Consider the following 27947-nt stretch of genomic DNA (forward strand, 5'->3'; position numbering starts at 1 on the left):
TGTCCCGGCGAGGACTGTCACCCCAGGGGGGACTGGCAGCACCTCCCAGGGACCCCCCGCCATCCCCAACCCCAGGAGGGGGCCTAAAACTGGGACAGGACCCCCAGCACTAGGCACCATGCTCTGGCGTGGGGCTGCCGCAGCCCGGTGGAGCCGTTAGAGACTCTGGCGTCAGCCAGGAACAGGGCGCAGGGCCAAGAGCTGCTGCTCACCCTCCCCCAGGACCATCCGGTCCTCAAGTGGCCCCTGGCCCTGTTTCCCCTGGCCACACACCCACCTCCAGGCAAATTTGCTGCTTCGGGCCTTGCTGAGCCCAAGGCCACGGCCAAGGCCACCAGCCCTGCAGAGGGTTTATCTCCTCCCGGCCAAGGGCAGGGCACCGCTGAGAGGAAGCGCCCAGCATCCTGCTTCCCTAGGGATCAGTAGGCCACAGCTTTGGCAGTGAGCTTGGGGTACCCCTGCCCCGACAGCAGCTCCGTGGGCAGATGTCACCTTTATTCAACGTTCGCTTAAAACAAGTGAACATACAATATATTTATATTTTATATATTAGATATTTCCTGCACCAAATGCTTCTAGTTAAGGGTGACCCATGGCTTTATTTCTGGGGGAAGGGGAGAAACGAGTACTGTCACTGCAGGAGAAGGCAGCACATCCTCTCCAGCACCCATGGGTGACAGCAGGGAAAGCCATGGGGCTGGGGAGGGGGGCAGCTGCCCCAGCTTGGGGGGACAGAGGGCAGGCCAGGGCAGTGTGAGTTGATGTTCGGAGCCCTCCCGGCCTCACTGTGGGGGCTGGAAAAGCCCTTTTATTAACTGCACTTCTAAGTACAGGCTCAAATTTGAGATCCTCAAGCCCTTCTGGGACCTTTGGAAATGGCTCCCACTGGGGGGGGGGAGACCCTCTCTAAAGGGCTAGGGGCTTACCCATGGCACTCCTGCACCAGGGGACAAAACGGGGGACAGGCAGGAGCTGCTTCCTTGCAGCCAGGGCTCTGGGTGAGCTGGAGCATGAGCCACCCAAGCCCATGGGCCTTTGGGTACGGACCAGCACCAAAGAGGCTCCAAGCGAGGCCCGGGGTGCTACACCCAGGGACGAGGAGTGGCAAACCCTTCCCCAGACACAGCCCTGGGCAGACACGAGACCCAGCACCAATGGGGGGGGGGGGGCATTGTTGCAGGGTGGGGGTATGCAGAGGGGGAGGGCAGCCCCCCAGGTGCAGCAGCTTGGTTAAAAAAAAAAAAAACAAACCTCAACAAACAAAACCAAAACAGTCACAGGGAACCAGAGGGTGAAACAGGGCTCTTGACGGGGCAACATCAGCAAGGAGGACACCGCATCACTCACACAGATTTCTACAGGGATGCAGGGACGGGCTGGGACACCCCTGCCCTCCTCCGCCCGCCCCAGCCCCAGCGGAGGTGGGAGCACTGGCACCCGCTCCATTTTCAGGGCCCCAGGGCTGGAGGGAGATTCCCAGGGCTGATTCCTTGGCAGGAAGGAGAGGAGACATGCACATGGGTCCTGCCCTGCTTCCTTGGGCGGGAACGGGAGGTTGAGGAGGAAGATGGGCTGCGACAGCACCTTAGTTCTTTAGGATGGTTTCGTAGGCTTGGTAGATGTACTGGGACACCTCCGGCGCTCTGCATTTCAGGGACAACTACAGGGAGAGAGGAGGAGAGGGCGTCATGGCACCTCGCCCCACGCCAGTGAGCCACCAGCCCGAAAGTCCTACATGCTGCAGCATCCTCCCCACAGGTCACGGGGTGGTCCCCGGCTCCTTATTTTGGCCGGATAAAAGATATGAAAAGGCAATGAGCTCCCCAAGCGCCCTCCCCGGGCTGCCGGTGCTCCCCCCACCCAGTTGAGGAGCAGAGACATCCACATGCAGCGCAGGCAGGGAGGGCAGGGGGGCAGGCAGAGGCGCACACACGCTTCGTCTCTTGGGGTTTGAGTCACTGCCTGTAGCTTGAGGGTGAATGGTTCCCACAAAAGCACCTTCCCCTCTTAAGTGGAAGTCCCCTTTGGTTATTTGCTTAAAGGTTAAACATTAAATGGCTCTGAAATTAATTAGATCCTAAGCCTGCAGGCGAGCGGGGAGAGCTCAGCACAGGCGTACCAAGCAGTGAATCCTCCAGGATAAGGATTTGCAGCTATCCTCATCTCAGGTGAACCCATGGAGGGTGGTGGGAATACCCTGACCCTCCAAAACGTTCACCTCTGACAAAGCTCCTCTCAGTGGGGGCCTTGTGCTAGCCCTGCTGGGAGGAAGAGGCGAGAGGCACCAAGAGACAGGCAGGGCTGGCAGGGCAGCTGGCAGGCAGGTAAAAACAATAGGGGAGAAATAACCAGGCAGCAGCCAGAGACAGCCCAAAGCTGGGGTAAAAACCAGTCTGCTAACCTCCAAATCCTGCAACAGCGGGCAGGCCGGCGAGGGCAGGCAGGCAGCAGGTATGGAGATACAGAGAGAGGTGAGTTAAGGCGACACGGCTCATCCCAAACCCAAAGAAAACAGGCTGCAAGGAAGGTGGGGGAGGGACGGGCCAGGGAACATGGGACATCGGGACAGCTCATGCCCAACACGAGGACAGACCTCTGCTCCCAGGCTGTTTGTAGCTGTGGTCAGGCTGCCCAGTGCACAGGCAGGGCCAGGGATAACCCCAGGAAGGAGATAGGGTTGGGGTTTTTATTTTAATGGAGATGGGTTGGTGGGCTGAGACCTCTCTCCTTCCTTTTGCTGCCACCACGGTGCCTCCCCAGCGCTAGGAGGGCAGCTCGGCAGAGATCAAGCGTTGCTGCAGAGCCCGGCCAGCCAGCACAGACTGTCTCACCCTCCCCACGCAAGAGGGACGCCAGGACTGGCACAGGGGAGTCCTGCCACCACAGATGTGCTGCGGGACCATCCAGCCCAACCCAAGCTCTGAGCAGAGAGCGGGGAAGGCAGGGTGGGCAGCAGGGTGGGCAGCAGCCTCAGCTTGGAGCCACCTCGGGTCTGTTTTCAGAGGCAGGCAGGGGAAAGAGCATACCGTGAAGCTGGGGTTGCTGGGCTGGATCCTGAGCTCTGCCAGCACCCAGATACCATTGGTGAGCTTCAGGGACTGGTACAGCATGTCCTGGCCCTCCACGTTCCTCTTGGCGATGGTGAAGATGTTGCTGCCTTGGAGCTTGCTGCTAACAGCATCTGCACCAGAGGAGAGCTGCTGCAGGGGCCGCTTGGGGCAGGGCACTGGGCTGAGCTCCAGCTCCCTTTGGACCTGTTCCTGCTCCATCTCCCCCTCCCCTCCCTCTCTCCACCCCGCAATGCAGCGCATCCAAAACCCGCCATCCGCACGCAGCAAGGAGAAGGGCTCTATTCAGCCAGGCTCCCAGGTCCTCCCTGGGGAGGGCAGGCGACAGCCCAGAGCTCAGTTCACAAGCTGAGCCACCCTGCTTTGCTCCACAAAGATCAGCTCGCTGCCGCCAGCAGGACTGAAAGGACTTGGCTGTCCCTGCCCAGGGTTTGCACGTCCCACTTGGCACCAGATCTCCCAGAGGAGCTGGGGGAGCGAGGAGTCACTAGGGAGCCCAGCCCAGGGCTGCCTGCTCTGCCTGCGAGCACAGGACCGCTGCCCTGCCCGTGGGTTGGCTGGGAGAGGCTGCTGTGAGGCCGGGCAGTGTCAGGCTGCACGATCCAGTTCAGTTTCTCTGCACTGAGACTGGTGCCAGGATAGGCACAGCAACTGCCCCCAGCAGCAGGGACATCCCCGCTGGGCAGAGCATCTCTCAGGCTGCCAAGTTTCTACGACTAGGCAACAGCAAGCAAAGTGGCAGCTCCTTCCTGGAGATGCAGGGTGGGTACAGGGGGAAGGAGCTCCTGTCTCCCCACACCCTGGGCTGGGATAACTGGGATAAGCTGAGCCAGGTTCTTCTGAAGGGTTTGGACCCACCTGCATTGAGAGAACAGTCTTTGATCTGGAACTGGGCCTCATTCTCATTGGGAATGTCCTTCCAAGTGGCCAGGAACATCTGCCGCTCTGCAGCGAGGAATGAAACCAACACAGTGAAATCATGGGACCAGCCACCCCCTCCACCTCCCGAAGGTGGTGAGGCATGGGCCACACCGCCACATCGCTGGAAGCTGAAGGGCTCTCGCCCTGCCACGCTGCCACCCAGCTCCAGCAGCTACCCAAGACCAGGCTCACCCAGCCGCAGGAAAGCTACCCACTTGGGGGGGGGGGGGGGGGTTAGCGAGCTACACTGGTGTGGGGAAGAGACTGGTGAGTGCCAGAGAAGGCAAAATAAGCAGTGAGCGAAGCTCTCCCTAGCAGCAAGGAATTAGAAGGTGGCTCAGGCTGTCTCAGGTAGCCACAGCTTGGTCACGTTGCCATGGCAGTGTCCCTGTCTGCTCCAGACTGACAGGGGCATCTGGCTCCCCACTCCATCCCCAGGGCTGGGAACACAGCCGGGAGGATTTCAGGGGCTGGGATAGCACCTACAGACCAGTGGCTGAAGTGCACCTTGCACAAGCCACAGCCACCCACACTCCAACTCACCCATCTTCCCATCCTCCACGAAGAGGATGTGCAGCGGGTACAGGGTGCTGAAGTAGAAGACGTCAATGTTGTTTTTCACAGCAACCTGGGATGGAAGGACATGGGGACATCAACACCTCCTCTGACCTACAGCAGGCATGTGGTTCCCAGAGCGAGCATCCCATCCCACTGTACACCACCGATCCCTCTTCAGCTGGATGTCATCCAGCAGGAGACTGGCAGCTGCCTGAGGAGCTGGAGAGGCCAGCACCCATGCCCCACATGCTGGCGTGCTTCCAGGCATGCCGCTGTCCCCAGTGTGCAGGGGAAACGGGGGAGCTGCCGGGGCTGCACCCCCTTAGCCGGCTCTCCTCGCTCCCTCTTGGGAGCTACAGCTCCACCATCTCCCCCCACGCTGGGACACTGAGCAGATGCTCAGCCAAGGCTCGGCTCTGCCGCTCTCAGCGAGGATCCTCCTCCGCGCAGGAAGCGGTCCATGGGGAGTCAGGCATCAAATTGGAGTCAGACTGAGCTCTGACAGCAGAGAGCTGATGAGCTGAGCGTTTCTTCTCGCCTGGTTCCTTCTCTCACTCCTCCCACCGGCTCCCTCCTGGGGGAGCACACCCACCCCCGGGCACCCTGTGCCCCATCCCCAGCTCCCCAGGAGGGGAGACCCCCGGATGCTCCCCACCTGGAGGTTGTTCAGGGGGTCCATCTTCATGACAGAGCCGACGGTGTTCAGTGGAAGAGAGATCTCCACGGACTGGTTGGGGGCGAGGGGCGCGTGGACCTGGAGGGGAGCCGCTGGGGCCAGGCCGAAGCTGGGGGGCAACCAAGGAGGGCAGGGCATCAGGGTGGGGGGCAGCGGCTGATGACAGAAGGCACTGCCTATCTGCTCTGGGCCAGCCTCAGGGGGCCCTGCCTTCCTCCTCCCAGACCCCAGGGACACCTCCCAGCTCATCTTGCTGCACTGCACAGTCCAGGACCAGTTTGGCTCCTGCCCAGCCCACCATGAGGCAATACCAGGTAGCCCTGAAGTCTCACCCCTTCCTCCTACATAGGCTCACACCCACTTTTAGCTCTCCTGCCCCATTCCCTCAGGGCATCCCTTGTTGTATCTGAGGGAAATGCAAGCATCAGTTCACCAGGTGGAAAAATAATGGGACAGTGGTCAGACCCCAGAGGAACGGCCTCTTCAGTCAACTTCTTAGAGGCTTTGGTTTGATGCTCATCACCACCACAGCCATCAGAGAGAGAAGGGTCATCATGTGAGGCTGTTCCCAGCCCTTGCAGCCATTTCACAGCCCTTCCTTCCCACCCTTCCCGCACAACCACTCCACAGCTGAGCTCAGAGGTGTCATGCAGCACCTTCAGCGGCCACTGCAGATGCAGCCCAGAAGGGGCCTCACCTGTTCCGGTTGAACTGGATGGCGAAGTCAGACATGACTTGCAGAGCCTTGTTTGTTAGCACAAGATCCATGGAAATGGAGCCCACCTGCCGGCTGAAGGTGCCAGAGATCTCCAGCCCCTTGGCTTTCATGGCAGGGAGCCAGACCTGGTTTAAGGAGACAAGAAACCCTTGGGGTTTTACGCAAAGCAAACCCTTTGGTGCTCTCCAGCCTGGCAGAGCTGTGCAGGGTGTTTGTAAACCAGGAACGTTTCATGGCTACCGACACGCAGTTGGCACAGGCACCCTCACCCCAGCTACAGCTGTGGGATGCTGCTGCCGAGTCCTCCACACCTCACCCCGCACACGGGGAAACAGCGCAGCCCCAAAGTCAGAGACATGACCTGAGACATCCCCGCTCTCCCCTCTGCTTAGGGCTCCACATCACCCAGGGGAACGTGCAGACTGCCTCTGCCCTGCATCCCCAGGCAAGCACTCCAACGTCCTCTCCATCTGCAGACCACTGCCCTTGCTTGACTTGCTACTGTGCCAGGATAAGGGGGTTCATCTTCCACCTCCCGCCAGGAGGCCCTGCAGCACGGAGCGGGCATGGGGGGGGGTGTCTCTGCCCCCCCTTAATGCCACAGCCCTGAGCTTTGCCAGCAGCCAGGGCTCGGCTGTCCCACTCACCGTTTTGGGTGCCACGTAGGATCCTGACAGGGTCCCCACCCCACCGGTGAGGTCGAAGAGGTCTCCCAGGCCACTGCTGAGGGGTGCCCCCAGGTTGGCAGGCATTGTGGTGCTGGGCGCCGGTGTGAAGCTGCCACCGCCACCCATCTGTGGGGGACAAGAGAGCGGGTTATGGGGGGCACCGTGGGGCTGGGGAGAGGAGGAGGATACAGAGATGGGGGTTCAGGCACAAGGGCACACTCACAGCAGGACTGCCTCCTACATCGCTTCGCAGCTGCAAGAGACAAGAAAGGAGCATCAGCAGGGGCAGGAGCCAGCACGCTGGGCCACAGGGGTCCCACAAAACGCCCATCGAGGGCACTCTCTAAAAGCACCGGTGTGGGCCAGTGAGGGCCCGGAGTCAGTAGGGATGCTCCAGTGGTCCCAGACCTGGCGTGCCAGGAGCTGTTTGGGGGCCTGGCTGTCCCCAGAGGGAAGCAAGGTGTCACTGGGACATTGAACACAAGGCTGGGCGAGGGGAGCAGGAGCACTGGGGGCTGGCACAGGCACTGGGGCCACGCATGGTCTAGAGGGCTAAGAAAAGGGCTGATCCATACCCCTTCCGACTCGTCCCCCATCTCCAAGCAGAAGCAGGCAAGGCGGAGAGAAGAGCCAGCCACATGCAGAGACAAGCCAGGAAAGAAGAGACAAGAGAGACAAAAGAAGGGGAGGAGGGAAGAGAGGTTAGTCCTGCCACACTGCCAACCCATCCGTCCATCCGTGGCTGCCCTGGAGCCTGGGGACAGAGCGTGACCAGGGTCTCTGGTCCCTATGCTCAGCACCGGCCTGTTTCCAAACAGGATTGGGGGATTACAGGCTGGGAGAGGCAGCAGGCAGAGAGACAGCGATGCTGCTTCCCCTCAGGGATCTCTGTTGGCTTTTACAAGCAGTGGAAAAAAACCTCCAAACTCTTTTCCTTCGGGAAGCCTGGATTGTGGCTGGCACCCGCAGGGCGGGCAGTCCCAACCAGGCAGAGGTTTCCATCCCTCCTCACCCTGCAGCCAAACCACTGCTTGGTTTGCACATTCCCAGGAGGACAATGCTGTCACCTCCAGATCTCCTAGCGCAGGAGATACTCATTAAAGCACCCCACGGGCTGGAAGCAGGCACACCTCCACTCTACAGGGTAGTTTAACGGGTGTCTCTGAGGGTTAACTGGAGTTCAGAGGGGGACACAGGAAGAGGAGTCACCCCTGCAGCACAGTGTGGACAGTGGGAGCATCTACACAGGCCTCGTGTACTGAGAGGAGCACTAACCCCTCTGCCCCACTCCAGCCATCTGATGAGGACAAAATAAATTAGGGTGTGGTGCCCCTCCATCTTCCATCTGTAGAAGAAAAGCACTAGCCCAGGTGTCTCCATGTGAACAAGCCCATCCCATCCCCAGAAGCTCCAGACAGGAGTCAGCATCAAGCCCAGCATGATGCCACCAGGGCAGCCGGGCACTGGGGAAAGAACACGTGGGGCTGTGACATACCAGGCTGTCCAAGCCACCTCCGAGAAGGTCCACAGCACCCATCTGCACGGAGGAGGCAGCGACGGGAGGCCCGCTCACCGGGGGACCCAGGTCCAGGTTCAGCAGGTCGCCCAGCAGGTCGCCCTGAGTGGGGATGACAGCCGGCTGCTCTGCTGCCTGCACCCCCGAGGGGGCCGCATCGGGGCTCTCAGCACTCTCGCTCCTAAAGGAAGAGTGAGGGAGAGACGTGAGACACTGAGATGCTCTGGCTGAGCCAACAGGTCCCGCTGGAGACACGAGGGCAGGGGGATCACCCAGCTGGGCTTTGCAGCAAGCATTCCAAGAGACACCCTGTCTCAGCACAGCTCCCAACACTTGAACACATTCTCATTGAGATCATCTTCCACTTCGGTCTGAGATCGCTCCTTCAGCCTTGTAAGGACAGTACTGAATCCATATAGCCCTGCTCCTACAGAGGGGCCTCCCCCTGCAAGGGGGGCCTCAGCTCTAAGCACAGTGGACACAACCAGCTGTGCACAGTGCTGTGTGTGGCTATGGCAGCCCCACAGCCGCTTGGCTCAGCATCCGACCCGCCCGTCACACGGATCCAGCCCTGGAAGTCCCTGCGCGCAGTGGGGAGTCACCCTGGGTAAGCGGAGCTACTCACGAGCCCGTTCGTGGGGGCAAGCTCTTGTGCACGACCCCTCTGCTCCCCTCCACGAAAGCGCTGGGAGGTTTGTGATAGACGGAGGCCAGTGTCCCGATGTAGCAGATCAGCTCATCCAGAAGCGTCGGCTCAATCAGATCTGTCTCTTCAGAGATGAGGGGTTTCTCCGCCAACACCACCTCCTTGGCCGCGACCGGGTCGGTGGAGAGCAGGCGCCAGTAGATATAGCCACGGTCCCGCAGGTCGGGGTTGTCAGAGTCCTTCAGGAAGCACAGGGGTTAGTCCCGAAGCCATCAGTCAGGGGAAGCCGCAGCTTCCACGGAGCAACTCGGAGCATCTTGGCCCCATCTAAGTCTTGCTGTAGCATTACAGATATCATGGGGATAAGAGTTAAAGCTATTTATGTCACACCTCTGGTGTACAGAGGCCACACTGCTTTGCTACCCCAGCCTTTGCAGGGAAACGGCACAAGGTGCCTGCTGTGCTATGGGAGACTGTGTCCTCACTCTCCAGGGCTTTAACTATCAGCTTTTCCAGAATTAAGCTCCAATTATCTGCCTCCTGTCACAGGCACTGCCTTACCAAGCCGTGCCCCCTGCCCAGGAGGTACGGCGAAGCCCACAGGAAGCTCCTCGCTCACACAGGAGCCGTTACCCACCTGCGTGGCCAGGCTCAGCACCTGCTGAACCAGCTCCTGTGTCTCAGTGGGCTTCTTCAGAAACAGCTTCACGATGGCCGTCAGCAGCTGCAGCTGAACCTGCAGGCAGACAAACAGGCTTAGGGAGAGACAGACAAGCAGCTGACACCATTTTTGTGCAAGAACACAGGAATTTTTCCCTTACATGCTGCCAGGGCATAACCCCAACCTGCCTTTCAAGGGATGAATGCAGGGTGACTGCTTAAACAGCGGTGACAAGTGTCAGGGCACCCTGCATGGCTGGCAGCCAGGTCTGCAGCCCGTTCCAAGCTGATTACCACACCCTCAGCCCATCAGAGCCAGAGGTTGACAGAGAGGTTACTGGGCAAGATCTTCGGACCAGGTTACACAGTCCCACAAGGGTGAAGGCCAGAGCAGGCTCTGACTTTTACAAGGATAAACAGCAGTGATTCACCTCTGACAGTCCCTTTAGGCCTGAGACAGGGTGGCCAGGATTGCTGGCTTTGCTATCTTGCATTTATAGACTTTGTCCTGTTCGCCACGACTTAGTTTCATTATGTTTTGCACAGGGTTTGTAGGAAGTACAAAAGCAAGTGCAAGGTCCTGCCCCTGGGGAGGAACAACCCCCCGCACCAGCACAGGCTGGGGGCTGAACTACTGGAAAGTGGCTCTGCTGAGAAGGACCTGGGAGTGCTGGTGGACAGCAAGTTGACCATGAGCCAACAATGTGCCCTTGTGGACAAGCAGGCCCAACGATAAGGAGGGGGGGTGCTTGGGACACCACTGTGATGGCATTTCACAGGTCATATTCTGCACCCAAAGCTGCTGTGGGACACCACTTCCCCAAGCACCTGCAAGGAAAACACCTTCACAACCCTGATAGAGCAAACGGCTTCGTTACACTCCAATTAGCACAAGGCTTTGTCACAGCATCACCCCTCAACCGGCTGGTCCTGCTGGCGGCAAGACCCTCCCCATCATGCAGGGGGCTGTCATCCTGGCCCACCGCACCTGCGTGCTCTCATCATGGAAGCCCTCCAGGAAGCTCTCCAGCAGCTCATCGGCATTGTCAATCCGCTCGGCGTACTCTCCCACGATCCAGATCATGGCAGCCCGGGCCTCGGGCTCGTCCAGGGAGTCGAGGTTCTCGCAGAGTGTGGCGATCACGCTCTCATACCTTCCCGAGGAGAGGACAAGCATTCACCAAAGCAAGACACCCGAGTCGCAGCTCACCCTAACTCCAGATGACATCTCATCACCCTCAGCAGAAACAGGACGTCACTGAGGGCACCGGCAAGAGACCCGGCCACCTGCCTGGGGCTGACCCCTCTCCCCAGGGCTGTGGCATGGTGTGATGCTGCCCATGCTGATCCCTCTCCGGCCCCAAAGCATGTTCCCCTACTCGCCAGCCCTGCTGCTGAATTAACTTCTCAGCCCCGCTCATCCAGTCTCTGTCCTCTCTGCAGCAGCCCTGAGTCACTGGCTATTTGTGCAGACTAGCCCATTACTAATTCAGTTCATTAGTATTTATTACCACTAGTACTACATGACTTCCTGGTCATGCAGTTGCCCATTCCTGCTGGCACAGCTGGAATACTCCCCTCTCCTACTGCCACCCTCACCCCAGCACCAGAAGCGCTGAATTAAGAGCCAGAGACCATTTATGCTGACACAAGGGGCCTCAAAGTCTCTGACAGCTCGTGTCCATTTGGGTCTCTGGATCTGGGGCTGCCATCGTGGGGCTGGGGATGGCTTTCCTGCCCCCAGCTTAACTCTTGGGGCAGCACTGAACAGTGACCACAACCCTGAGTAGCAAAAAAATCCCAAGGCCACCTTCACTGCAGGGAGGCTCTGGGAGGCTTTGCACCAACCACCCCACCAGGAGGGAGCAGCAGCCCATCCCTCGCCTGCATCTGGGTCTTTGTAGGGCCCCCCCAAGCTCAGAGGGGCAGAAAGAGCCTGTCTAGGATGGGGAGCATCCACTGCCACGCACTTGTTGGGGTACTTGCGGAAGATGTCCTTGATGACGACAATGGCCTCCTGCACCACGTAGTTGACTTTGGTCTGGATAAGGTCGAGCAGGGTGCTGACACAGCGCTCAGCCGATTGCTGTTGGAGGGACTTGGTCAGCCAGCAGCCATGCTCCTACATCCCTGTCCAAAGTCCCTGCTGCCCTTCCCACACCCCCTCCTTACTGCCTCATCCCCTCCATGCCTACCCCAAACCCAGCCCAGCCCAGAACAGGGGATGCACAAATGCTGTCTCCCCTTCATGCCCCTTTAACCCAGGTCTGGCTCCTCCTCTCTCCCCCTTGCATGGTCCCAGAGCCTCCTCTCTCCCCCTTGCACGGTCCCAGAGCCTCCTCTCTCCCCCTTGCACGGTCCCAGAGCCTCCTCTCTCCCCCTTGCACGGTCCCAGAGCCTCCTCTCTCCCCCTTGCATGGTCCCAGAGCCTCCTCTCTCCCCCTTGCACGGTCCCAGAGCCTCCTCTCTCCCCCTTGCACGGTCCCAGAGCCTCCTCTCTCCCCCTTGCACGGTCCCAGAGCCTCCTCTCTCCCCCTTGCACGGTCCCAGAGCCTCCTCTCTCCCCCTTGCACGGTCCCAGAGCCTCCTCTCTCCCCCTTGCACGGTCCCAGAGCCTCCTCTCTCCCCCTTGCACGGTCCCAGAGCCTCCTCTCTCCCCCTTGCACGGTCCCAGAGCCTCCTCTCTCCCCCTTGCACGGTCCCAGAGCCTCCTCTCTCCCCCTTGCACGGTCCCAGAGCCTCCTCTCTCCCCCTTGCACGGTCCCAGAGCCTCCTCTCTCCCCCTTGCATGGTCCCAGAGCCTCCTCTCTCCCCCTTGCATGGTCCCAGAGCCTCCTCTCTCCCCCTTGCATGGTCCCAGAGCCTCCTCTCTCCCCCTTGCATGGTCCCAGAGCCTCCTCTCTCCCCCTTGCATGGTCCCAGAGCCTCCCCTCTCCCCCACGCCGCTTGCTCCCTGCTCCCACCGGATGCATTTCAGGCCATTGGGTGCAGGAGCGCAGGGGCAAGCCAAGGTCTGGGCTTGCCAGGGCAGCAGCATCCTGCGCCTTGCCTTAGTTTGGATCTGCACAGCCACACAGCTAAGCATTAATAGCAAAAAACAGCTAATGCCATGGCAATAAATCCCTGTGGGAGAGGCTGGCTTCACTGCGGAGGGGAGGGATCACTCTAACGGCAGAGCCAGGCCAGCTCAGCTCCCAGTGGGAGGCAAAGCCCGAGCCAGCTCTCCAGCACGTCTCCTCCTGCCTCTCACCAGCGCCTGGCTCGCTGGTGTCGAGCTGTTTGTCTCGTGATTGAGGATGCTCTGCAGTAAAGCCGGCGCAACATCAGCTGGCTGAAAGCTACATGACTTTGCTTGTACCTGGGCCACGCAGAGCCACAGTAAGGTTTTTAATAATCCCCTTCTTCAAGTTAACCCCGAGGGGAAGCAAAGCCTCCCCTCCCAGCCCACCCTGCAGTCCCCAAACTTGTGTCATCTGATGCATTAACACAGCAGGCACAGCTGCAGGCAGCTGGGTCTTCAACAGAGCACAGGATGTGCAGGGATCCAAAACCAGCTCCAGTGGCAAAAGTTAAGGGGACGAAATTACCCTCCTTAGCCCCTGTATGTGCCTCGTGGAACAACCATGGCCCACAAAGGCTCTAGCTTGTCGGGCAGTGCTGCCTCCTGGGGTGGGATGACCTGCAGCTCATCCAACACATGCTGGAGATCAATGCCTTGCCTAAACACAGCTGTCATTGGGACCCAAAGCAACCCAGCCCTCACCTCCACCTTGATGGCACAGCGGCCGATGGCTCGAACCGCCTTCCTTACAAAGTCCACATCCACCTCTGTGGCATACTCCTTCAGCTCTGCCAGCACCTGCCAGAGAGGACATGACAGTGAGAGCCCAGCTGCACAAAAAGCCACCAGAAAAGCACGGTGGTGACCCAGCAGAAGCAGACTGGGTGGTACAGCTGCTCCTGTCAGCGTTCTGCAAAGCTGGGCCTAGGATTTCTCAGGCGAATTCCCTCCCTGTGGGGCTGGAGTCCCCCTGCACACACCCCTTGGTGCCCACCCAGCACAGTTAGGCAGACCCTGACCTGAGCAATGTTGGCCTGGGAAGCCAGGCGGATCATGATGTCCAGCTTCTCCAGTTTGACGTAGATGGGGTCGTTGTACTTCACAAAGAACACCTTCATCTCATGTTTCAGGATCTCAGGCCTGGGTGACAAGGGGAGGCAGCAATTAAGGGAGACATACGCTCCTTCATTTTGACCACAAAGTCAAAACATCTTCCAGAGAACAGGCCCCTCTCTCCAGAGCTTCCTGGACACCCGATTCTGCTGCTACAGAAATCACCTGATAGCAGTAGCAAGATCTGAGCTCTGCTCCCACCTCCAAGCTCTGACCCTGGCAGTGACCAGCAGCCAAAGCAGTGCAGAAAGGGAGCTGTCCTCCCCAGAAAGCTGCATGCTGGTCAGGAGACGGATGGGGATTCATTCTCCTGACCCTGCAGCCAGCTAGTGCCCCAAGTCCATGCAAATTCCTTACTCCGCTCGCCAGCTACAAGCATGAATCAGCACTCCCTGGCTGAGGTTGGAGCTAGGATGATGAAAGCTTGAGGACACCAGGGACATAACCTGGGGAAATCCAGAGCCAGAGAACAAGCAGCTCTGGGCCAGGAGGACGAGGCTCCTTGGCCACAAGAACAAGGTTTTGGGGGCCCACTCAATGCCGAGGAATCCAAGATACCATGATTATCCCCCCAGGACTCTGTCCCTTGGCTCCCCTTTGCTGGTGTGCAGGGGACAAAGCGCAACCTTGCCACAAACAAAGACCAGACGCAAGGCAACAGGGGATGTTTATCTTGCCAAGATTGGAAGGGACGTCTTGCAGGATCAAGGACACAAACCCAGACCCCAGGGCTACGCCGGACCTTTCTCATCCTCTCTCTAAGCTGGGGAAGGGACAGGCCAAGTTCAGCTCCAAGGAGCCAACCTGCCTTCCACATTCCTGCTCCCAGGGACACTAATTGCTTTCCACTTCTCCCAGAAGTTGATGTTATTTTTAATAGGCAACCATGGCGATAACTGGTAGGACGACAAATCACCTGATTGCGGCTGTCACTGTGGAGCATGGCTCTCCAGCTGGCCAGTTCTGCTCAGGGCACACGTGTGGGGCCTTGGACACCTCCTGCCCACCAGCAGGTTTAGATCAGCAAAGGGACAAAAGGACTCTCAGCACTTATTCAGAGAGGACAACTACATAGAAACAAGCTGATCTCACAAAAATTCCTCGCTAGACAGTTAATGACTAAACCAAAGTCTCAGCTTTTTGCCTTTCTGTCCTTTGCTCCCCCAAATAGACAATAAAGTGAAATAAACCCCTCCTGGAGATCCCAGCTTAGCTCCCTACCCATTAACTCTCATGATTCTCTGCACCCAGCCCTTGGATTTTAAATAATAGAGAAGAAGAAACCTCATAAGATGGGTTGCGTTGGCAAAGCCCTGCCACCGCTGCAGTCAGAGGGTTTGAAGCACTGGGAATCAGAACGCTTAGGGATGAAGGAAAGCCCGAGCCAGGCTGTCCCCGCTGCTGCACTGGGGCACCCACCTCTTCTGCACGATGAGGTTGATGTTGCGGAGAGCCACATACTGCAGCTCGGGCTCTGCAGAGAGCAGGGTGACCAGTGGTGGGGCCAGCTTCTTTAGCAGTGTGCCGTAATAATCCAGGTCTTTTGACAGCATCTCCATGAACTTCATCAGCACCTTCACTGCCGAGAGCACCACTGCTGAGTTGGCGTGGGACAGCCGGGGCGTCACCCGCTCGCAAATACTGGGGGCGTCAGGGGAAGGAGAAGGGAAAGAAAATGATCGCAGCCCATCTCCCTGCCTAAACATTGCTGCCAGTGCCGACGAAGAATAACAAGGCACTGGCAGAGTTTGCAGCAGGACAGCTGAGCAGCACTTAAGGCCTTCCCAAGAGATGCTGAACTGGCTCTTAAATGCCCCAATGATGGTTACTTCCCAGCCTTTCCAAAACCCTATTGCAGGGGCCCCCTTTCCAAGTTCCCGAGTGCCCATCCTCCCCTGCTGCACCGCAAGGCCATGTTTTGAAGCAGCTAAGAAGCACAGTCCCTGTGCCAGCAAGGGGATGGGGCTCACTACAGGACCAAGGCAGTCCCCCGATGGCCATGCCCAAGGTACGGCAGCTGGCAGATGCCCGCTGTCTCACCTCCTGCAGCAGGATGCCAAGGCTCAGGAGGATGAAGATATCTGGAGAATGGGCAGTGTCCACACCCACCAGTCCCCCTCCCCTTTCCAGCCCAGCTCCGGCTGGTCCATGATGCCCTACAGCCATCACTGCCCCAGCAGCACTTCCCTCACCTCTGGGCTTCCCGGTCATCCTTGGGCATGTAGTTTGCCAGGCAGTCCAGGATGAAGATCTGGCCCCACTCGGTGCACTCGTTCAGGGCCGTGAGCAGCTTGTTGATGGACTGGGGGTTGAGGTCCAGGAGGTTACTGCTCGGGTGAGACTCTGCTATTTCCGAGAGAGCTGCTACTGCATTGGCCACTACCTGCCAGAGGGGACAGGGCACACATTGGGTGACAGCAAGCATTAGGTGACACCAGATGTGATTCAACAGCCTGGGGGTAAAGCTGGTGCAAACAGATGAGCTGCATCCTCAGTATCAGCACCTCACATCCCAGCAACATCTGGGCACCAGCTTCTCCTCCCCACCAGCTGATCCTCAGGAGATGAGCAATCACCACCACCCACGCCACATCTCCAACAGTTTTACACATGTTCAGCTGTAGTCAGCCTTGGCCCCGTGCCTGGCGCAAAGGAGCCAGCTCCAGCTCCCCTTCCCCAGACAGTCGGGTTGCTCTGTGGAGCCCCATCACTTTCTGCGGCAGCTCCCGGGCTCACTGCTACACCTGTGGCAAGATCTGAAGAGCAGCAAAGGCTGGGGGAAGAGAAACCCTGGGGAAAGCAGGCCTTAAAGCTCCTCACGCCTGGGGAAAAACAGGGAGACTAATGCTGGCCAAAGCCCAGCTGCTAGGAAACCCTCAGCAGAGGCAAAAGCTGCTGGCTACATGGTACCAGAGCTCCCCTCTGCCACCATCCCCTGCTCCAAGCTAGCTGGGGCAGCCTCCTCCCAAAAGGGAGCAGACTAATAACGCACTGCCAAGGAATCAGAGAAACCTTCCATCCAGGAGACAGGGTTACAGGACAAGGAACACAGCCTGCAGCCCTCAGACAACTCTCCCCCAAAGTGATCTGTTAAGCACCAAGAAGAGGGTGAAGGGGAGCACGGGAGGAAGTCAGTACGTAAAGATGAAGGGAGAGCATTTACTGCCATTAGAATGAAGAGAGGATGGAGAGGCAAAAAAATAATCACCATGGGGTTGGAGTCTGAGATGAGGTCCTTAAGGGTGTCCAGGAAACCCTGGTCCTCCACCAGCTGGGCATTGATGTCATGGAGCTTTGCCACGCAGACAGCTGCCGTCTTGCGCACATAAGGGTCCTCGTCCTTCAGGCACTTCCGCAGGGGCTCGCAGAGATACTCTGTTATCTTGTCCACACGGATGCAGCCCATGGTCCGCACAGCCAGAGCCCGAATCAGAGGGTTTGGGTCCTCACAGTCCTGTGGGGACGAGTGAGGGAGGTTAGATTTCCAGGGCTGCTTCTCCTTAACTTGCAGGCATCAGTGGTGACTTCGGCACCTCTGTTCTCCTTTGGGTACCTGAAGTCTAGAGATTTTAACACTGAGCTCTCAAGAACAAGTCACCCAAGAGAGAGGTTTGATCTCATTTTCTGCAATCTGGCACCCACAGAGTTGTAACACCGTCACTCCAAACACACCTCCAGGAATCTGATGTCTTCATCACTTACACCAAGTATCTGAAGTCAGCTGCCACCCTGCAGAACAGCCACCTGACCTGGTGGATGCATCTGTCAGGTCTATTGTGTGGTTTTTTCCCTTCCTAAAAAGCCAAACTCCCTCTAATGCTCACCAAGCCTTTTCACAAAGTGATCTGGTGATCTTGGTTCCTAATAAACATGCTCTTCAGTTCCAAACTCCAACTGGAAGATCATGAAGCCCTTCTCAGCTGCCGAGACTTCAGCGTGTAAGCTCACATGACAGCGGCTCAGTCACGGGAGCTGCCCACAGCCAAAGCTGCCACTGACAGCAAGTGTCACAGTACGGCTGCCAAGAAAATATTTTTCATCTGCATTACTGGACAAATTTGCCCAGTTATCCAGAGCTAGGGGAGCCCCTACTCCCTAGGAGAGAGGCTTTGGACACCTGCCCACGCCCCTTCTTTGGAGCAGGGTACAAAGCTGCTTAGCGTGGTGGCCTTGCGTGAAAGCGGGGATGCACGTAGCAGGCTGAACTGACAGGCTGCAGCGTGCAGCTCTTGGGCATGCAGCCCTCTCCTCTCACCTTCACGAAGGTGTTGACTGCCATGATGGCCATGTCAGGCTGGCTCTTGGCGTAGTTCATTAGGTAGAGGTAGACCAGCTTTTTCAGCTCCAGATTGTCTGTCTGCATGCAGTTCACCACGTCCGGGAAGAGAGCACTGAAACACAAAGCACCTCTGTGAAGGCAGGATACTGCCGCGCTGCTGAGCTGGGGAAGGAGACACTGCTGCCTAAGGGACCCCACACCTCTCTAGGAGCACAGCCATCCCCTTCCTTTGCCTCAACCCACTCCCAAAGCCAGAAGACCCCAGGCTCTCCCAGGACCCAAGCCCACCCTGCAACAGATGTGGCTAAATTACCCAACCCCAGTGGGTTTTTTCTTTACAGATCTGTATTAGGAGCATCTCAAGAGCCCCTAATGGACAGAAACTGAGCTCTCCCACATGGCTCTGCTATATCCCAGCTCCAATGTGTGTCCACTGCCCCAGGAGAAGGTGCAACATCACCAAGCCATCACGGGACAGCGTGAAAGCCTCCAGTGCCTGCAAGAGGGCATGGGAGACGAGCCGTTCCCTGCTTGCCTTCTGCACAATCCCTCCTGCGCAGCTCTACCAAAAGTATCCTCCGCTCTTGGGGACGTTAAACCCATCCTGCTTCAAACTGCTGAGCACTGGCTCCACGTCCTGCATCTCACGGTAGAGAAGCAAACACCCAGGACTGGGTGTAAGGAAGAGCCCCGCTCCCCGGGCAGCAAATGCTCTGCTAGGATGGAGCAGAGCTGCCGAGCTGCCTGCATGGAGCTGGGGGCTTCCCCTTCCCAGATGCCCTAGAGCGGTGGGGTACCAGAGATGCTGTTTCCCCACAGAAGATAAAGACAGCCCAGTGAGACTATTAAAGATGCAGACAGCCCAATTAGGCTATTAAACCACCTTAGGAGAGGCAATTGAGATCAGAGGGCTAACAGAGGAGTTATCCCACCCTGCCAGATGTCCCTTGGCTCCTGGAAGCTTCTCTGCCACCACAAACCTAACCATCGCTTCAAGGATCAAGCCCAGGGCACCCCTAAGCCTGGGATACAGCACTTTGCTGGTTCTCTTGCTGCCAGCAGGGCTGGCACCCACCTCAGCTGCTCTCACCCCAGACTAAACCAGCCTTTCCTGGCACCCCAAAGCGAGGGGTGAACTTAGTAAAGTGCTTTCTTGCAGCCTTAAATACACACATGCCAAGAAAAAATGGGCTGCCACAGCTGTTATTTCCTTTCCAATCAGCATAGCTTCTGCTGAGCACTGACCAGCCTCAGGCAAGTCCCCGCCATGTCATCTTTTCCACGGCAGCCCCCAGACAGAGCATTACCTGCTGCTGCAAGTGCTCTGGGAGCTGGGGATGCAACAGTGTTCCAAATACAGAGCTCATACCACTGTTTTCCTCCATCTCCTCTCAAATGCACCATGAAAAGCAAAGCACTGGCATTGCGTGTAACACCAAGGGCACGTGGGGACAGGTCCACACGGGGAGGAGATGGAGGGGCTGTGTGCTGCTCGGCCAGACAGACAAAGGAGAAGAGGGAAAAGCAGCTGCCCAACTTTGCAGACCGGAGTGCCTGCAAAAGGCTTACTGACACCGAGGCAGAGACACTGACCCTCTGCCATAAAGGCTCAGAGGGGGGTTCTGCTTGTTTTTAGTAACACTTGAAGGAAGCGGCAATAATCCCAACAAACTTATCTGGCAGCCAGACCAATCCTCTTTTAGCCAGATTACTACCAAAGCCAGGCAAACCCCCGCCTGCCAGATGGCCACACTTACACAACCATTTTCCTCCCATAGCAAGAGGTATAGCTATGGCTAGCAGCTCACTTGCTCCTCACTCGGGACAAAAACCAGCACAAAAAGGCCCCTCAGAGGCACCAGAGGAAAACAGGAGCCCAAAAGCCACCCAGGCAGCCCTGGCACAGCACCACCACATACCTAACATCTTTGCCGACGGTCATGGATGCTATCACTTTCTTCACAGCCTCCTTCTTCTTCTCCTTCTTGTCACTGTTCAGCTCGGCTTTCAGCTCAAATATCTCCCCTGGAGGAAGGGGAAAAGGGGGAACTCAGGGGTTTGGGGTTGGGGCACCCACCCCTCTGCTGGGTGCTGCTCCCAGGGGAGGGCAGGTATAGCTCCCACTTGCTGTGTGCTGGGGCTTTTTTGCCACCCTGGATGCTCCAGGGTGCCAGGAGCTGGAAAGGGGATTTAATTTCCCAAATGTCTTGCCAAGGGCCAGCGCTGCCCTGGAGGCTCAGCTCTCATCCATGGAAATGGAGGTGAGCGTGCTGGTGCGTCCCTGCAGCTTCTCCAGCACCACAAGAGCCCCAGAGGGCTTTAGGAATGGGACAGACTGCAGGAGAGACTGGCACGAACACCCCACACCTCAAGCACAGGACACAGGGTTTATTTGGTGGGTATTTTTTGCTGCATGTTGTGGTAACTGCTTCAAAGCCAAGCCCCAGGCCTGCAGCCCAGATGACTACAGGCACCCGCAGCAGCGAACGCAGGCAGATTTTGGGAACTGCTCCTCAAGCCCACGCAAGGGATGGTGGCTCCCAAATCCCATTCTGCATGGGGCAGCAATTGCCCAGTACCTCACTGGGGGCAGCCAGCGGCTCCGGACCCAGCCAAAGGGCATCGTCTCCTGCCCTCGCGAAGCCACACTGAGCTCTTTATTCACTCCAGGGCAGGCAGACTAAAGAGAAAGATGCCACATGGCTTTCCTGTACATTAATTCCTTGGTCTGGAAAGTGCTTAAGTCAAACACCCTGAGTGCTTATGTCCCAGCCTAGGGGAGCTCAGGGAAGGGGTGCCGTGTCCTGCACCCACCGTTGAGCTGCTAAAGCTGATAACTCAGCTGTGAACAGCCTTGTTTGGCTTCAGGGGGCTGGTGACAAGGTGCTCTGATCCCACAGCGGCCCAGAAGCCACCCCGGCTGCGTCAGATTGAGGAGCAGGGTGTCAGTGACCCCTCTGGGCTCAGGACATTCTCACAAGAGCTGGCACCTCCACCAGCTTCCCACTGCAAGGGATAGCCCTCCCCGCCTGGCTTACACAGCTGCAAGAAAAGCCTGATTATTCAGGGACAAACTGTGTGACCCTCCCGCTCCCTCTCTCACCTTTCTTCGTGGTGGTGAAGTACTTCGAGTCCGTCATGGTGGTCTCCAGCTAGTGGCACGTCCCTGGGAGGAGACGCAGACCAGAGGGGTTGAGCGTTGATAGTTTACTCACCAAGGTCGCTACAGAGAGCTCCGGGAAGGAAAAACCAGGGGAGGGAAAGAGCTTGGGATCTCATGGAAAGTCACAAGATGAAGCGCCTGGGGGAGCCCGTTCCTCCAGGGAGGGCGAGTGCCTCGCAGCCACGCCGGCGCACCGCGGGCTCTGCCAATGAGTGGGCAATCAGCTGGTTCGCTAACAAGGATGTGGAGGAGGAGGAGGAAAGCAGTCGCTGAAGATGCCAGCGTTCACCCCTGCTCAGGCTCCAGCCCTGACTCGCTTTTCTCACCACCAGCAGCAGCCACTTTGCTTGCCCCATCCCACACAGAGCTGAACAGCCCTCATCCCCACCGCAGGGGCTCAGCCATCTCCCCTGGGTTTGTGTCTCCTCATCCGAGAAACACTTTTCTATGGAAAACTCACTCCCAGCCCTCCCTCACACCTATGCAGGGAACAGCTCCCGGGTGGAAAGAGGAACAGAGCAAAACCCAAGGCTCAGACCAATGCAGGAGCAAGGGGACAGCGTGGCTGAGAGGGGCACGAGTCTGCCAGCACCTGACCAAGCACGCTGGCAAGATCAAAAGCAGCCTCTTCCAGAAACCATCCCTGCTTCAGCAGTGTTGCTTTAAATTCAAAGGGCGCGAGGTTTCCGCCCAGCACTTGGGGCTATATTATATAATTCAGGCAGTTTAGGGCAGATTTATGACTTGGCAGGCTGAGGAAGCCTGACGTGCAGGCAGCAGACAGCCCTTCTTAAAGGCTAGCGGGGATTTGTCTTTTACAGCTGTTTCACCCATCTTTCCTTCAGCAGCAAAGAAACCAGAGGATTGTCCTTGAAAGCCCGCAGTGGCCTTGCTGTTTTGGAGGGGCAGGAGCACGGAAAGCAAAGCCAAGTTAAAAAAAAAAAAAAAGAGCTTGCAAATGGTTTTAAAATGTAAATGAGCATCTTGCAAGCCAAATGCGGCAATCCCCTGTGAGCACACGAGTTGCAGCCAGAGGAACCGTGTCCTCTGTTCCCCATCCAAGCTGGACAGTGATCCTCAGCAGGGGTAAGATCTGGATAAAATGTGGGGGCTGCACCTGCCTGGCAAAGCGCACAGCCAGAGCCAGCTTGGTGGGCAGTGAGAAAGAGTTTGCATCGGCTCAGGGCTTGCTTTGGGCATTGGCAGCATGGTCCTGACACTGTTACAGAGGGGGGAAGTCTGTCACCATGCTACCCCAGCCCTGCTGAGGCTGCCCTGGGAGCAAACCACTTCCCAGGCAGCCTTGTGTGAGACAGAGCACTCCTCCCTGCTTCAGTTACCTGGGATTTATTCAGAGCCTTTTTTCCCCGCCTAGGTTGATGGCTCTCCAGTGAAGAGTGGGAGCTTCCAGGCTGCACCGCAGCAGCTCTCTATGCCTCACTGCAGATCCCGTCCTGCAAGAGAGGGAGGAAGGAGGATTTACTGCAGTCCCTCCAATTCCAGCGACCTGGCTCACAGTCAGCCCTGCTCTGCAGAAGTGCCTGGAAAGCAAACTTGAAGCCTACCAGGGAATTCTGCAGCTGGCTCGCAGACGTGAATCACACCTGCTGCTTTCCTGCCATTTCCCAGAGCCCCTGGGTAACTGCAGCATGTGTTGTAGCCATCCAACACCCCACTAATTTCAGAGGCAGAGATGGCCACCCATCTCCCCCACCCCTTTAAGCCCTGCAGGACCAACAGCAGCCTCCAAAAAGCAGACTGCCACCTCCTGCTCCAGCCTGAGCTCAAGAATTAAGGCACACCCATTGCTCCCCACACCAACACCACAACCTCCACAGCAACAGGACAAGACTTGAAACTACCCAGCGCCTCAAGCAAGGCAACGAGAGGCTGAGCAGAGCTCCAAACACCCATCAAAGCTGGGTGCTTTGCACCCTGCGCTGTGTGTGTTCCCCACAAGCTAACCAAGGGCAAGGAGGCAGGGCTGCCTGCCGACCCTGGGATGCGGCTGCCACTGGCACAGCCCTGCGAAGGTGAATTCCCCTGAGCTCAGCCCTTGGGCTTGGTCCAGTCCTGCTGCCTGGCTCCTGTTTTAGGCAGGGCAAAGGAAACTGTTCAGGGACTGCAGAGCAGCTCTTGTGCTATCCCCATGGCTTTCTACACACATTTTAGTCCAGCTTGAACTGGGGAAAGGGACGGATGGAGCAGCGTCTCCTCTCCCAAGCTGGATCCCGACAGTAAATAAGACAGATTTCTGGCACATAGAACTGGGGGGGAGGGGGTGTGTGTGTCATATCTGGAGCCAACAGCCTCAGTCATCTCATTTGGAGAGATCCAATGGTTTAGAGTCATTATGGTGAGTTGCAAATACTCTGCCCTTGCTAAACACCCTCCAAAAGCAGGCGGCCGGAGCTCATCTGCAGGCAGGGAGATGGCAGCCAGCACTTGCCGCATGGTGTAGAGCCAGGAGCTTTGCTCCCCCTGCTCCAGCAACTCCCACCCAGCTCCTTTACAGGCTGGGGAAAAAAGGTGTCCTGGAACTCACTGATCTCCCACCAAGGGGCTGAGCGGATCAGCAGTTCCCAACCGCCGGGAGCAGAACCAGCACTCAGAAAACACAGGATCCAAGATTTGCCTTGCTTGTTTTGCTACTGCAAAAAGACCCTGACCTCACAGTAGCCCAAATTTTACTCCTTCTAATTGCCAAATGTATTTGAAGCCAGTCATGCAAACAGGATTCAAGGGTTGAAAGTATTTGTAAGGACCTGGTAGCAAAATGGCACCTGGGTGTTGGAGGGGAGCACCCAGAGCTCATCCACACCTAGTCTGGGCTCCTCTGGTCCATTTTGAGGAAGAACCTTTGCAGCAGCACAAACCCGCACCCTCCCTGGGACCCTGGGCCTGCCATCCCAGGGCAGGAAGGCTCCCACACCATCTGCAACCATCCTGCTGCTGCAAGGTGCTCCTATGGACACCTTCCTTGATGGACGCAGCTTTAACGAGGTTATTTTGCCACTGCGATGCAGCACCAAGGAGCCCATGGCCCAGCTGGGAGAAGTGCCGTTGTTTGGAACATCTGATTTTCTGCTTCTCATGAAGCACTTTGAGGCTGAAGGAGAAGCCAGGGCTGCCGCAGCAGACCTCAGGCAGCTGAGGACGGGATGGTGTGCTCCTCCCAGGACCTGCATTTCAGAGCCACTGGCTGACGCACCTGTACAGACACAGCACAAGCCCCCTCCTTGATCTCAGACCCTTGGGTTGGGAACTTGGCAGAGCTCAGCCAACCCAGCAGGCTCCCGAATTCAGCCGTCTAGGGTAAATAAGATGCCCTTAAACCTGAGGTACAGCAACAAACACAGCATGGTGCTTCTCGTCGAGGTCGGGGCTCCCAGGGACAACACCAATGCCAAATAAGCCGCCGCTCATACTGGTCATTTCCTCTTTACAGAGTGGAACAAGAAAACTTGTTAGCAACCCCCAGCTACTTTTACTGCCCTGTTTTAGGCCAATTCCTCTGCCCTTGAAGGCTGAGGTGCTGCTGACAGGAGTTTTTCAGCTTCTAGCAGTAGGCCGTTGCCTGGGAAGGGATGCAGGGAAAGCACTGCCACTCTTCCTGAGGAACAGGTCATCTAAGCATCACAGGAGCATTTAAACCATGCCCAGGACAACCCAGGTGCCTGGTTATTACAGTGAGAGGGCTTGCCGTAGCTCCGCCAATCTTCCTAGGGACTCTGTGACAGCCCAGAATGAAAGTTTACTGGCTGACAGTAAGTTTTGATCTACCCAGTCTGACACGTGTCTTGAGGAAGGCTGACAAGGCAAGGGGGAACAGAAGGAAAGAAGCAAACACAGGCAGATGCATCTGCACCAGCCCTGCACAAACACCCATCCCCGGAGCACTGCGGGTGTATGCTGGCACCTGAAGTGGAGAGAGGGGCAAAGAGGAGCAGGAACTCAAAGGGCACACTTCTAGTGAACAGCTCACCTCAAAAACAGAGGGTCAGCTGAGGGTTAGCAGGGGAAAAAAAAACCTCCTATGAGCAAGTAAGGCACCCTTGGCAGCTGCAAATACAGCACTTGAGGGCAGGAGGCAGATCACTAAAACCCAGTAAGTCGGCATAATTAAAGAAACTTAAGGCAGGATGAAAAAATCCTAAACACTGAGATGGATAACAGAGGCCCTGGGGACTTCACCCAACTATTCTCCATTGACAGGAGCCAATTTCAAGCCAATGCAAAGGGCCAGGCATGTGTGAGGTGGCAACAGCCCACACACCTCTGAGCAGCACCGCATGCCCCTAGCCTCGGTGAACAAATCCCCCAGGCCAGGCACAGATGCCAGCGGGGGAAGATGGAAACCCAAGTCTGGAAGCGGAGAACAACCAGCTGAGGACACGAGAGCCAGCAACTGAAGAGCCTCATGCTGAACCCAATTCTCTTTCCTTCCTTCTTCACAGCAGTGAAGTTATGTGGCACATCCCGCACCTTCTATAACGAGGGGAGCCACCAACTAATGGCAGTGGCGAGTGCAGCTGACGGTCCGTGAACCCAGCAGGCGGGCAGCCAGCACAGCCTCCGGTACCGAGGGACCTGCAGCCTTGCTGAGCAGGTCTGTCTCCTGGCAAACGATGGGTTAAGGCACCCCGGTTTAATAACCAAGGGCTGGAAGCCCTGACAAACCTACTGCAGTGTTAGTGAGGTGCCCAAAGCTGTGGCAGATTGGTTCATTTGCTGAGCCAATGCTCAAGCAATCAGAGGCTCCAAAGTGCTGGTTTCTGGCCCTTCACTAACCCAGGTGGCAGAAGGGCCATGAGAGCAGCCATAGGCAGATCAAGGGAGTCACGACCGATAGAGCCCATCAACTAATAATTGGAGAACAAAGCCCACAAACAAAAAACAGAGAGCCCCAAGGTGTCCCCTGCACCACATGCTGCCAGGCAAATCAGCACATGGGGATCCCAACATCAAAGCATTGTGCTCTGGAGAACCAGGGGGACTTTACACAGCACAAGCCCAGGGATCACCTCAAAGGCAGGTAACACCTCTCATGTCCCTCCCAAAGCACCAGCTAAGCATCCTCAGAGACACTGAGGGCCTTGTTCTGGACGCATCTGGATGCACAGATGAGTTTTGTCCCACAGCAGATGGGACATTATTCTCCTGGGAAAGCCGGGCCCAGCAGGGCTCTGAGGCTGGACACCTCCCTCCACAGAGGTCCCAGCCTAGCTTGATCAACACCTCTGGGAAGCCCCTCGGGGTCCCCAAGCACCAAGCCCATTCGGTTCAGCCACCTGAGTGGCACGGGAAGCAGCCCACAGCCAGGGCTGGGGGGCAGCAAACCAGATCTCGAAGGAGCAGCTTGTGCAGGGTACCCACATAACACTCCAGGCCCCAGCAAGAGGGGACAGCAAACCCCTGTGGTAGCCCCGCCGCTACCAGGAGCGGCATCTCTGGCAAGCTTTGGGACTCTGGCAAACTCTGCACGACACAAAGCACCTGTGGAGGGGAACAAGCACCTGCAATACAGCTCTTTCAGGCAGAAGCTGGTTTGCAGGCTCTTTTTCGTGAAGTTTGGGAGGTTTTTTCCCCTTACAACCTCCACGGAAGAGGCAGTAAACACAGGATACCAGACCGGGAATCTCCCCGGCTGATCCATGCCCAGCTCCCAGCTCATCCGCGTCTCAGCGGAGGCCGGTACCGACCTCCTCCCATAGATCCGCACGGTGCCTCGCCGTGCTCCGAGCCCCGAGAGCCGCCCCAGCCCAGGCTGCCTTTCCTCCTCCGCCCAACCGCCGCGCCGGGACCTGGATCCCCTTTTCCCCAGCCGCCCGCAGGCGTGCCGTGCCGGTGGGCTCCGTGTGCCCTTGGCATCTGGAGTCTCTTCCCCTCCCGCCCCAGGCTCCGCCGTGCTTGCGGGGCTATAGCTTGGGGGGGGGGCAACCTGCCGCCGCGCCCGGGCAGGGGGTGGGGGGGGCAGGAAGGGGGACACCAGCCTGGGGCGGAGCAGGGGGCTGGCAGGGCCCGGACCGGGGGGACGGACCGGACCGGAGATGAGCAGGGTCCGCCACCGGGGAAAGCCGTGCAGGGGGGCCACATGGAGCAGCCACCGGGCTGGGCTCGGCCCCGCCGCCCCCAGCCCGTACCTGCTGCCACCGCCGCCCGCCGCCACCGGCCTGCCGGAAGTGAACGCCGAGCGGAGAGCGCTTCCGGGGCGGGGCTATAACTGGGGTGGGCGGGTACAGGGCGGGGCTACGGCTGGGGCGGGCGGGGACGGAAGCGGCGTTGTGGCTGTGGTGTGCCGTGGTGGGCGGGGCTATAGCTGTGATGGGCGAGGACGGGGCGGAGCTATGTCCGCAATGGGCGGGAACAGGGGCGGGGCTACGGTGGGGAACGGGGCCCGGCCACCCCCGTGATCTCACCCCCTCAGAGCCGAGCGCCCCGGGCCCGGCAGGCGCCGCAGCCTCCTCCCGCTCCTGGGGGGTTCTGTGGAGCCACGGGGGCCGGCGGGGCCCTGGTGCCGGCGCCAGGCCCGGCCGCCCACCCGGGACTCCCCGCAGTACCTGCACCGGGGCGCAGCGGCCAGCGACTCCGCGACCCCCCACCGAGCTGCGGGAGCGCTGGTTGGCTGGGACGGACGCACCTGAGTTTTGATTGGCTAGGGCTATGTACCTGACAGCTGATTGGCTGAGCTCTGCTTACCTGCAGGCTGGCGGAGCCGTAAGCACCTGCTAACCGGTTGAGCTCTTTATACGCTGATTGGCTGAGATACACCTGTGCTGATTGGCCAGAGGGTCTATGTGCACTGACTGGCCACACAGTCCACGAGTGCTGATTGGCCAGGCGGCCGGTGCATGCAGAAGAGCTGGGCTCCTCCTCGCTGGGCGGGTTGGGGGGGGCCCC

At 58.0% G+C, this 27947-nt stretch overlaps 1 protein-coding gene and 1 non-coding gene across 4 annotated transcripts; both read right to left on the reverse strand.

Annotated features, from left to right (window-relative positions):
- Positions 1–474: 474 nt before the first annotated feature.
- Positions 475–27248, reverse strand: AP1B1 (adaptor related protein complex 1 subunit beta 1). 3 transcript variants are annotated; one of them, XM_064465882.1, is made up of 24 exons: positions 27191–27248; positions 22388–22501; positions 20988–21050; positions 19804–19909; positions 17861–17996; positions 16814–17059; positions 15798–15988; positions 15025–15246; positions 13512–13632; positions 13195–13290; positions 11402–11517; positions 10420–10585; positions 9409–9507; positions 8751–9010; positions 8105–8306; positions 7185–7205; positions 6833–6862; positions 6589–6735; positions 5921–6066; positions 5203–5332; positions 4533–4617; positions 3927–4013; positions 3027–3181; positions 475–1660 (listed from the first exon to the last, which is right to left on the reverse strand). In XM_064465882.1, the coding sequence occupies exons 3-24, from the start codon at positions 21022–21024 to the stop codon at positions 1586–1588; spliced, it is 2874 nt and encodes a 957-aa protein (XP_064321952.1). In that variant the 5' UTR covers positions 21025–21050; positions 22388–22501; positions 27191–27248; the 3' UTR covers positions 475–1585. The 3 variants fall into 3 exon arrangements, with proteins under 3 accessions (XP_064321952.1, XP_064321953.1, XP_064321954.1); XM_064465883.1 differs by lacking the exon at positions 7185–7205; XM_064465884.1 differs by lacking the exons at positions 6833–6862; positions 7185–7205.
- LOC135315885 (small nucleolar RNA SNORD125) lies at positions 5692–5796 on the reverse strand. The gene has a single exon (XR_010375368.1). It is a non-coding gene; the product is annotated as a small nucleolar RNA SNORD125 (small nucleolar RNA).
- Positions 27249–27947: the final 699 nt, after the last annotated feature.

The sequence above is a fragment of the Phalacrocorax carbo genome, chromosome 15 (genome assembly GCF_963921805.1).
Source record: "Phalacrocorax carbo chromosome 15, bPhaCar2.1, whole genome shotgun sequence".
Taxonomy (NCBI): domain Eukaryota; kingdom Metazoa; phylum Chordata; class Aves; order Suliformes; family Phalacrocoracidae; genus Phalacrocorax; species Phalacrocorax carbo.